This window comes from Epinephelus lanceolatus, chromosome 13 (assembly GCF_041903045.1).
Source record: "Epinephelus lanceolatus isolate andai-2023 chromosome 13, ASM4190304v1, whole genome shotgun sequence".
Taxonomy (NCBI): Eukaryota; Metazoa; Chordata; class Actinopteri; order Perciformes; family Serranidae; genus Epinephelus; species Epinephelus lanceolatus.
Genome location: NC_135746.1, coordinates 34156423 through 34167498, shown reverse-complemented (window position 1 = coordinate 34167498; position 11076 = coordinate 34156423). Strand labels below are relative to the sequence as shown.

Here is an 11076-nt window from a genome sequence, read left to right as displayed (position 1 = left end):
CATTTCAGTTATTCTTTGTTTCTACTCAATTCCTGGACTTCATTCTATGAAAGAGGTTAAAAAAGTCAGTCCTATTGTCAAAAGCCTGATGTTAGTTAGCCTGAAAAGCTGATTATGGTTTAAGCCATTCCTCAGAGCGATGGTGGAGCTAACATACCAACCTGGTTTTAACAATCAACACAGCAGCACATTTAAACCTTAAAGAGACAGCTGTGATTTTCACATACACAGTACAATACAAAGTGGTTGTTAACACTTGGAATGGTAGTTCAGGTGTAACTACAGCCCTCTCTATTTCTATGAAGTGCTGCTGTTTTATATAGAAACAATGGTGGTAATGGTAGACTGTCAAACTGACTTGTGGCTGCAGTAAAATGAGACGCAGGATTGCTGTTGCTTTGAAGAAAAATTTCAAGTTAGCACTTTGGTTGATATTTGGTGCCTGTAAATTGGAACTTGAGATCAAAGCCTGAATTAACATCTCTCAAAGCAAGTTAGTTTTAGGGCATCAGTTGTCATGGTAACATTTGTTAAACTTGATTCCTTGAGTAGGGACAGGTGATCTTGTTGGCTCTGAAAATATAGGATGCGCGACGGCACTCCTTGACGTGCCGCCCCGCAGCACTTCATGCCACTGTCCTATTTCCAGCCTTGCCACCTCCAGAATTAAATGCACTTGTCCCCAACCCACTCTCTGCTTTTATATACCGGCTCCCGTAGCAGCTCTGTTTCTCTGCTCCTATGGCAGCTGGACTCCTCTCCTTATCGTTGATGCAAAGAGAGCTCTGTTGCTGTCTCGTGCGTGACAAACAATTGATGAGGAGAGACTCATTGTTGAGGTTGAGAAATGTCCTGAGCTAAACAATCCACAATCCTGTCATTATAAAGACAATGGCCAAAAAACGTACTTACTTACTAACGAAATGCAATGTGAAGTACGTAGTTACAATAACTTTTGGTTTCAGCGGTGACACAAACAGCGGTCTCCTGGGTGAAAGTCCTGTGTTTAAAGTAACCACTCACCCTAACTCCCTCCCTATGTTTTATACTACATTAGTTGCTCTGATAATGACACTGCCCTGTGTGTCTAATACAGATGCTAAAGGGTGTGGTGGCATTCGACATCAAGGGCCACTGACTAAGTGATTGTATTAGACGAGTTGGGAGTCAGAACAGGTTGCATGAGTAAAATTATGGTCACAAAATGGGATTTATGACATTAAAAATTGCAGCTCAAGTGAATGTGACTTCTTCCTGTTCTTTCCATGCTGTCATAATGAGGTTGTTATGATGCTGGGATGCCCTGAATGTCTTCAACAAACCAAAAGGCTCTTCCGCCTCTCTTTGGTAAGGTTCAATGTCGCACTGCCCCGAGCTTCCAATCCCACCCCTGTCCAGTTGTTAGCAGAGCTTTGAGTTTCCCAAGCCCCCCAGTGCCCTGGCTCAGGACACCCTCCCAGTGCTGCACTCCCCCAGGCCTGACTGCCTGCCTGCCTGCTCTTCTTGGCAGCCAAACAGCCAGGGAGGATCAGGACGACCGGGCGGCTGAGATAAGGACCGCATGAAGTTCCCCACATTACCTCACCCGATAAGGAAACAAGCAGAGACAGACGGAGAGGCAGAGAGAGAGAGAAGGTCAGACTGGGAGGAATTCTGTGGATGGACGGTGATGCACTGAGAAGCAGTCGGGGATTGTGGGTTTTTTGGGGGGTCTGGGTGGACCCACAGAGGCCTGGTGAACTCTGGAGAAGAGCTTGGAGATGCTTGTTGGTCCTCTGCAGCTACAGAAAAGAATGTGTATGAGATCAGATGAGTGATTTCAGCTGTTCTCGAGCCAGTATTTATATCTACACTAGACTTTTATAAAGCTTTCAGATTAGATGGAAAGATGACCTCAGACTGTGTTCTGTAGTGTATTTACCAAAACACTTAGTGAATGATACTTCACAACAATCTCCAACACGGGAGAGCAAACCTCCATCCAGCCAATGAAAACAGACTGAACGAAAGTGAATTTAGTTCTCAAGTCTTCAGGAGAGTTTGCTGCATCGCTTAGGCAGCACCCATGGCGGTGAATCCTCTGGAAGGGCTCATGTCGGTTGCAGCGAACCACCAGCTGGTCTCATGCTCTACAGCTGAGCCACAGAGGCAGCAGCCCTGCGCAGCCGGCAGTCCAGCATCCCTGCACGGACATAGGCAGAGCACACGCAACAGCCAGGAGCCCAGGAAGTGGGTGAGTCTGAAACCCAGGTTTCCAAGATCTGGCAATTAATGATTGTGAGCAACCAGTGGGATATTGCACAACCTAATTTAGACATACCAGGATTTAACAGGCAAAATGGCATAGAAACAACCTGCTTAAAATTAGTTTTCTAAATGAAATTAGTCAAATGTAATCTCTAACAAAAAAGCTGTGGGACATAATGCTTCTGTATCAAAGAACAACTTGCAAAGTATTTGTGAGATCATGCAGTACTTCCCAACAAATTGACACACAGATTGTTAGACAATGCTACTAACTTAAGCGTGTGATATGGAACATTAAGAGAACTCAGCTATGTTCACTTAACTTGAACTAATAAAGCATGATAGAGAAGACCTGTGCAGGACGTACTATGTCTTTTGGTACAAGTCTGCACATTTCAAGCACAGTTCATACGTTTACAAGAAGTCCTGAGGAGCGCTGACTGGGTTAAAATGCACTAATCTTTATCCATTTGTGTTCCTTTCTTAACCATGCAATAGAGAAACATGGATATTCTCTGGTAATGTCACACAGCTTACATTTTTTCTGAGCACTGACGCAGCTAATAACAAGGAGCACAAGTTTCTTCTCTTAGTACAATAAAACTCAGTAAGTATCAGTTTGTTTGTTTGTTTGTTTGTGTGTGTAGTACTTGTAAATGATAAGTTCTGTCCTAAGACTCAAATGAAAGTTGCTAAACTAACATGTCTGCATCATGTGGCGCACTAAATTATTTAGTTAAAATTAACTCAACATTGATCTTTGTTTTTACAAGGGACACAAACAGCAGTCTCCTGGGTGAAAGTCCTGTGTTCACCCCACGCCTCCATCTCAACCACCACCCTCCATGGACTTTTTCTTGCTTTTCATACAATGTCAGTTGCTCTGAGCGTCTCTTAAGGTTGCAGCCTGTCTCATAAATATGCTCAAGGGTGCGTTGGTTCAGACGCCAAGGGCAACTGACCAAACATTGGTATTTGAAGAGTTGGGATCGAGAACAGGGTTGCTAGAGTTATACTACATCTGCCCAGAATGCTTGTGGCATGTTGTGTTATGCTGAAGTTAGTCACATAATGAGGTTCATGACATGTCACACAGCATAGATTTTTTTCTTAACAAGTTAGCAATTTTTATTATAGAAAATTACTGATTTTCACATTGCACCATGTGGCAATATGTATGCATATAATACATGCTACAAAAAGACGCTGCATTTTAGAATTAACCAACTAACAGAATTTGAAATTTTATTTGATCAAAGTAAGTAAAAGGATATTTGTCAAACAGTGTAAAATCAATTGTTCATTTAAAGCTGCACTTGTTAACTACTACAAAAAATGTTTTTTTGTGGTAGTTTCTGGAACTGTCACTATATTCTGAAAGTATTTTAAGAGAGATAGTCTGTGAAAACAATCACGACCCTCCTCCCCCTCTGCACCATGAAAACAACCAATCAGGGCCGAAAAGCTCTTTAACGCAGCTGTCACTCATATCAATCACACTTGTGAACTGAGGTCAAACTGTCAAACTAGGCAGCCCTGATCAAATATGAATCAAGATTCTGTTACTGCATTGCCTATTTCTGATCTCCTATGTTTTCAGAAACATATTTCAGTGTACTGTTTAGCTGTAAAATGAGAAGGTTTGTGACCTGGCCACCCTGTTGTAGTCGGGTGGCACACTGCCCACCACCTACTGCTCACCGGCCTGAGTAACTTTCTCATTTTACAGCTAAACAGTACACTAAAATATTTTTCTGAAAACATCTAAGATCAGAAATAGGCAATGCAGTAACAGAATTTGGATTCATATTTAATCAGCTCTGTCTATTTGATGGTTAGATTGTAGTTCATAAGTTGTGATTGACATGACTGACAACTGCAGAAGAGAGTCCTCAGCCCTCAGTGGTTTTAATTCACATGCAATTATGCATTATGAGTGCCACAAGGAGGCAGAAAATTAGAAAATTACATATTTTTGCACACATTACATCTCATGCACTACTATGTAGACATTTTTTAGCAAGTATGATTTTTTTAGACTCACCAACTACAGCTTTAATGAATTTTCTGTTATCACTTTTTTTGCAATGTCTTAATGTTTCAATATTTTTTAACTTCCCCATTTGGACAAAACAATCCAAATCAGCTGATCCTATTTAGTTCGATTTGATTTTACTGTCAGGCTCTACACATGTCTTCTGCTGCAGGTGCAGTCTGTGTGTGGGTCCAAGTCAAACTCTGGTTCTGGCTGTGGGTCTGCAATCCAGTCCAGGACAATAAGGGGTCAGCACTCCCCAGAAAATGCAGCTCGAGAGAGGAGCCGTGTACGCAACCTGCGACAGGCCTTCCACAGCCTGCAGGTACTCATGACACTCACAGACATTCACTTTTCCAAATGTTGTCTTGTGCTTTTATTAAGTCTGAAACATTTGTGTTTTCCCACCTGCTTCTTGCTTGGGTGTTGAATTCAGTTTGATTAATTTATTTTGAACATCTCTAGTGTTTGTGCATGTATACAAGACAGCCCTAACTCTAGAAAAAAAAATAGCTTGAGTTATAGTCAACTTTTTTGTTTCAGAACACTGACATGTGTCCCAACAGAAACATTTTGTCTCTTAACACAGCGACCTAAATCCCCAACAACAGGTAGCATTACAATATGGATCATGATTGTCTTTTATTTATTTATTAAGCAAAGACAAAGACTCCATTACAACTGAAAGAAAGGCTCTTTTTGTGCCTTCATGCCGGTGGCAGCCGTGGCCAGTGGTTTGTCCGTCTGTCCGTCCGTCTTATCCTTGGGAATGCAATATCTCAAGAATGCCTCAAGAGAGTTTCTTAAAATTTGTTTAAAATGTCCACTTGGACTTAACGATGAACTGATTAGATTTTGGTAGTCATTGGTCAAAGGTCAGGGACGCTGTGACCTTTTTGTCTCATTCTTGTGCATGCAATATCACAAGAACGCCTTGAGGGAATTTCTTCAAATTTGGCACACACATTTACTTGGACTTGAGGATGAACAGATTACATTTTGGTGGTCAAGGGTCAGAGGTCAAGGTTGCTGTGACTTTGTCTATCTTGTCTAATCTTTGGGGGGAGTTTTTCCTTATCCACTGTGAGGGTCCTAAGGACAGAGGGATGTCGTATGCTGTAAAGCCCTCTGAGGCAAATTGTCATTTGTGATATTGGGCTTTATAAATAAAATTGAATTGAAATAAAATTGAATTCTCATAAAACACTTTTCTGGCCATTATTCAACATTATATCTCAGGAACAGAAGGGGAGACATTTAGTCAGATACTGAGTTGATGACACTAATCCTGGGTGTCCACCTTGAAACTGTGCTGATTGCATAGATTTTCTCTGCTGCTGGGGGGAAGATGAGTGTGCAGCATCCAAGTTTTCACAGACATGGATGTGAACCGTAAGAGAAACTTGGCTGATGCACGGATGCATACAACTGCGGGGTGGTAATTCTAGTTATTGCATAGACTGTGTTACCTCACTTCAATTAATCAGAAATGTTGCAGCATGCTTCAACAGACTTTGTTTGCCAGTTTTGCAGTGTATAAAACAGCTACAGATATAAATATACAACAGTGTATACCTGATCCATCCCTGGCAATCTTCTTCAGATGTTTACAGACATCCAGCATTCATTGTGTCCATCTCATCATGTCCCTGCTGGTCCACCTCCATAAGGAGAAGAGATCCTCAGTGGGGTTTGAAAAACATTTTTCTCAATTGCTTAGAAATAATTCCTGGAGCAACTCTTCTCACACACACAACTTGAAAAACTCACACCCAAGGGTACAAACATCCAACTTCTGGGTTCAGTTCAAACGTTGTCCTCATACAACACACACAAGCTGTCAAAAACAAAGACTACATGTGTTTGCTTCACACCACAGGGATTAGGCTAATTCAAAACACTGCTACCAAAATGTTTAGTAGAAGTTTTTTCAGAGAGATTATTTAAAACTTTGTAAAATTACAGCACTGACTATCCAGTTAATTGTTTTAGGGACACCCTGACCAGATAAATTCAAAAACAGCCCTGTAATAAATACCTCTTACATTCGTGGATAAGTGAATGCCAATGTATATGCTGTTTTGGTGAAAAACCTTGGTAATGTCACACTAATAAAATGTGTAATGAGAAGTCCATGCACAGTAAAATGCAGTTTCCAAAAGCTTGATTTCCAAATGCTGCAAATGTACAGGTTAATCAGCAGCAGCATGCCCATCACCTCATCTCAGGTCTGGGTCAGGCCATAATGTCTCATCAACACCCCACATTATCTTGCACTAGCTATCCAGCGCACAAATTTCATCTGAGATTACTTGTTGTTGTCTTCCTCTCTGTTATCTTGCAATTTCAGCATTGTTAGGATCCATTACTCCATAACACATGCACACACACATGCCCCAAGGCCCTATTTATTGACCCGAACAATTCTGATTGGTGTGTTAGCAATTTTTGTGGCTTAGTGTTTGCACCTGGAAAAAGGTGTGGTATTTAAGTTTAGGTTGTGATGACTTGAGTTAATTATGTTGAGAGCATGTGCTTGCTGAATAAACACACAGTGCAATGGATGGCTATTTGGCCACTTTTGTGTAAGGTTTTGCTGGGAGAGTTTTTAAATTTTGAAACATGTGGAAACAGTTTACGGTTATGGAAAGTGTGTGTGTGTGTGTGTGTGCTTTTAGGAAATGACGTAAGGGTGTGGGTTTTTTGTGATTAAGCAATTGAGAAAAACTTTTAGGTGGAATAAAAAGTGACACCATCTGCAAAGAAAAATGAGTCACAGTTTAGCCCACTCAACCTCTGTTGTGCTGACTTGTGAAAGAGTGAACTCAGTATCGAGAACATCTGTAAAAAACAATGATCTCCATATTGGTTAATGAGCAGATTCATTTTCTTAAAGACTCATATTTTCTGTGATGCTCAAACCTGTGAGGGAATATTGGTCTAATTACTGTATCACACATCTGGGTAATGGACATACTGCACACATTGTTGTTGCGCTTATTAAAGAGACAAACTAAAGTCTCTTTTAAACTAGGCCATCAAGCCATCCTACATATTAAAACCAATCATTTTCAGTTCACTTAGCTTTAGAGGGAATCAAAAACTTTAATGTGGTCAGAGGTCTCACTCACAGATTTGACAGTCCTTACAAGCATTTGTGTGTAATGTCTGTGCATAATGCTTTTGAATTTAACATCAATGAATGCAGTTCAGTTTAGAGCTTATTCCTCCTCGTCTGTCCTCAGGCTGCTCTGCCCTCAGTCCCACCAGACACCAAGCTGTCCAAGCTGGATGTTCTGGTCCTGGCTACGAACTACATAGCTTACCTAACAGAGACGCTGGACCAGGGAGGGACGCTTGCTGAGCACACCCTACCGTCCAGGCCAGGTGGATACCTGCATCCTGTCAAGGTAAGGATAAGAACCAACAACGTACTGCTTATCATGTTGAATACGATACACCGACTGTTATTCATATACAGGACATGACCTGGCCTGCTGGATATATAGATGATAATCATCCTATGAGACAGTAAGGGGAGACAGGCTTAGGGTCCTTTCTCACTTTGAGGGCCCCAACCACAAACGCTAGTTAAAGATTGACAGTCACAAATCATGTGTCTGTAACTGTGATAAAAACCATGACATACAGGCCTATCTGTCAGTCGGGAGATACTGAAACTTTTAGTAATGTTATGATATGACTACTGAAAAAAAAGTTAGCTAACTAGCTATTTTTATTTCGTTACACATACATAAAACCATTGAGATTACCTTTAGATAACTAGCTTATTTTATTTTGCTATAATAATTACATAAAGAAACCATTATGACCTTAAGCTAACTAACTGAATTTATCCAGTGATGAGTACTTAAAACCACCTTTATCATTTTGGATAACTGGCTATTTTTATCTAGTTAGAAGTGCTTAAAACAGTCATTCTGACCTCAAGATCTGTCTATCCCTCCTAGTTGGAAGTACACAAAATCACTAATATTACCTTGAGATAACTAGCTAATTTTATCTAGTGAAGTACTTAAGACCACTATTATGACCCTAAGATAACTAACATAAAACCACTAATATTACATACAGATAACTAACTTATTTGATTTACTTACATGCAGATTAAACCACTAACATTACCTTTAGATAACTAGCTAATTTTATCTAGTTATAAGTAATTATGTTCACCAATATGACCCTAAGATAACTGACTAGTTTTATTTAGCTACAAGTACATAAAACCACCAATATTACCTTTAGAAAACTAGCTAATTTTATCTCATTATAATACATAAAACAGCCAATATTAGCTTTAAATAATTAACTAGTTTTATTCAGATATCAGTAAATAAATCCACTAATATTTTACTTTTAAGGCCCAGACACACCAAACAGATGTTGGAGAAATAGCGGTGACAAGAGCCCCCTGCTGCCACGTCTCTCGTCATGTCTCGGCCAGAAAGTTGCACATAAACACAGCAATCTGATGGGCAACAGGCATGTATGTTCTGCACCTGCATGAAAGGACATACCCCTCCATACCAACAGATGGCAGTCGTCTGTAATTGTCATCCAAAAAGGGAAACTGGAAGATCGTCTTGACGCTAGTTAGCCAGTTAGCACATTGATAACACAATCTAATGTTGAAAGAACAGAGCATATTTGCTGTGTGCCAGTGAACAATAACTCAAACCATCAGTAAACGTTTCTGCCAAAGAGCTTGTGGCTAAAGAAAAACAATCTTACCTCATGTAACAAGTTTAATTTGACTCCCTCTTGACTTAACTCTTTGTTTACATTCCTCACTTGCGTTTCTCTTCTCGTGCACTGAGCTGAAATGCTTACCAGAATGATTTCATTCGCTGACGGACTCCACTGTGACAACGCCAACAATTTCAACATGAATCAGCAGAAAAAAGGCCAACAAATACTGTCTGGAGCCAATGATGCGGGACACACTGCACTGCCTAAGGTGGCAGATATTCAACAATGGCCCAACTTTGACTGATGGCAAACCATCAGCTTGGTGTGTCAGGGCCTTGGCTAACTAGCTAATTTTATCTAGTTATAAGTACACAAAATGATTATTACCTTTAGACAAGTAGCTAATTTTATTTAGTTGTAAGTACATAAAACTACTGATATTACCGTTAGATAACTAGCAATTTTTTATCTAATTATACATACATAACACCACTGACATTACATTTAGATAACTGGCTAATTTGATTCAGTTGTAAGTACATAAAACCACTGATATCACCTTTAGATAACTAGCTAATACAGTGAGCAGCCTGTGTGTAGCCTGAGAGGTGTAACTCCGGACAAAAGCAGCATATTGTTACATTTATCCAGATGAGTTCTGACTAGTTCATCATGGTGCTAATCATATTAGCATTAGGAGCTAACTCAGTGTCCCGTCTCTGTCCTCAGAAGTGGCCCATGCGTTCCCTGCTCTACTGTGGCAGCGTGGGAGAGCTGCTGTCAGGAGCCCCAGCCAATCAGACCCTTCCACCTGGACAGGACGGAACACACCCGCTGACCCCCACCTTAGAGGCTGACAAAGAGTGATAGCAGAGCATGGGTCATAACTTTCACCCTGTTTCTTATCTCTGGTGTTAACCAGCCACATAGCTACTAGAGGAATAAGGTGACGTAAAGACAGTTTTCAGTAACAAGAAGCTACATAGTTGCGGAGGTTGAACTTCAGGTGACACTTCATGCAGCAAGTAACATCAAAACCTTTAACACAGAAGTAAAAGGAAGGCAAACTTTTAGTGTTTTGGATGGAGATTAAAAAGAGACACATGCTTGCAGTTTCTGGTTTATCTAATAATAAAGGACAGGGCTTAAATTAACATGCAACAGTGGCCACTTTTAGCTCTGGTTGTTTGGAGAGTCAAGACATTTTGAAATCAAAGTAGCCTGGTGGTTACTTCAGTTCATTCTTTCATCAAAAACATGCCAAAAGAAAACAGTGTCCTTGTTGCCTTTGACTTGTTTGTTGGTACAGGTACAGATAGACACACAGGTTACTAGTACACACAGCACACAGAGGTTAAGATTCACCCCTGTTGAAAATATTCCATCATATCTAAGCTTTAGACAGCAGGTTGTCAGGAACTAATTTAATACAAGGAAATGAAAAAGCTGCATCACTTGACTAATAACACCACAAATCACAACATGGAGGTACAGTGTGTAGCCTATTATCTTGATTTAAAGGTTGTACAGTGTTTTATTTTGTCAGATGTGACTTTTACTGTATCAGAAGAGTTCAGTCAGTTTAAAAATATAACGTATTTTGTTTGGCTTTGATCCTTTTTATTTAGATGTTTGTGGTATCGCATGAAGTCAGTGTGTGTATGTGTGTGTGGGAGTGAAAGGATGGATGGACAGATGAGCAGTGGGGGAGGGACTGTTGTGGGAACACAGCTGCTGTCTGATCACTTCATATCTCTGCAGTAATGACCACTTAGTTCTCATTACAATGCTGCCACAGAATGTAACCTTTTTACTTGGAGTAAAACACCATCTACAATAACAGCTTGTGTGAGTTTGTTGTTACTTACAATCTAACACACAGTGCCAGACCCAGCACATTTGGCACCCGAGGCTACGTTCCCCTACTTAGTATCATATTTATTGTATTTATTACTAACAAAAACAAGAGCTGGTGAGAGAGCTTGAGGCACAAACAGTCCCACTGTTTGCATTAAACCTCAGTGGGCAGTCTTAGCACATTGGAATTAGAAATTAAAATCAACACCAGCTTTCTCACGAAGGCC

General features: G+C 40.4%; 1 protein-coding gene across 1 annotated transcript; it reads left to right on the top strand.

The window, feature by feature from the left end:
- Positions 1–1634: 1634 nt before the first annotated feature.
- On the top strand, positions 1635–10832 carry tcf23 (transcription factor 23). Its single transcript, XM_033649328.2, has 4 exons — positions 1635–2233; positions 4455–4607; positions 7528–7692; positions 9722–10832. Exons 1-4 carry the CDS (start codon positions 2066–2068, stop codon positions 9857–9859), a joined length of 624 nt encoding a protein of 207 aa, XP_033505219.1. The 5' UTR covers positions 1635–2065; the 3' UTR covers positions 9860–10832.
- Positions 10833–11076: the final 244 nt, after the last annotated feature.

Bases quoted from the DNA above. Each gene is read 5' to 3' on its own strand.
- tcf23 (XM_033649328.2), top strand. From the start codon at position 2,066: ATGGCGGTGAATCCTCTGGAAGGGCTCATGTCGGTTGCAGCGAACCAC. The intron at 2,234-4,454 runs GTGAGTCTGAAA...CTTCTGCTGCAG, and splicing joins GCCAGGAGCCCAGGAAGTGG to GTGCAGTCTGTGTGTGGGTC. The intron at 4,608-7,527 runs GTACTCATGACA...GTCTGTCCTCAG, and splicing joins AGGCCTTCCACAGCCTGCAG to GCTGCTCTGCCCTCAGTCCC.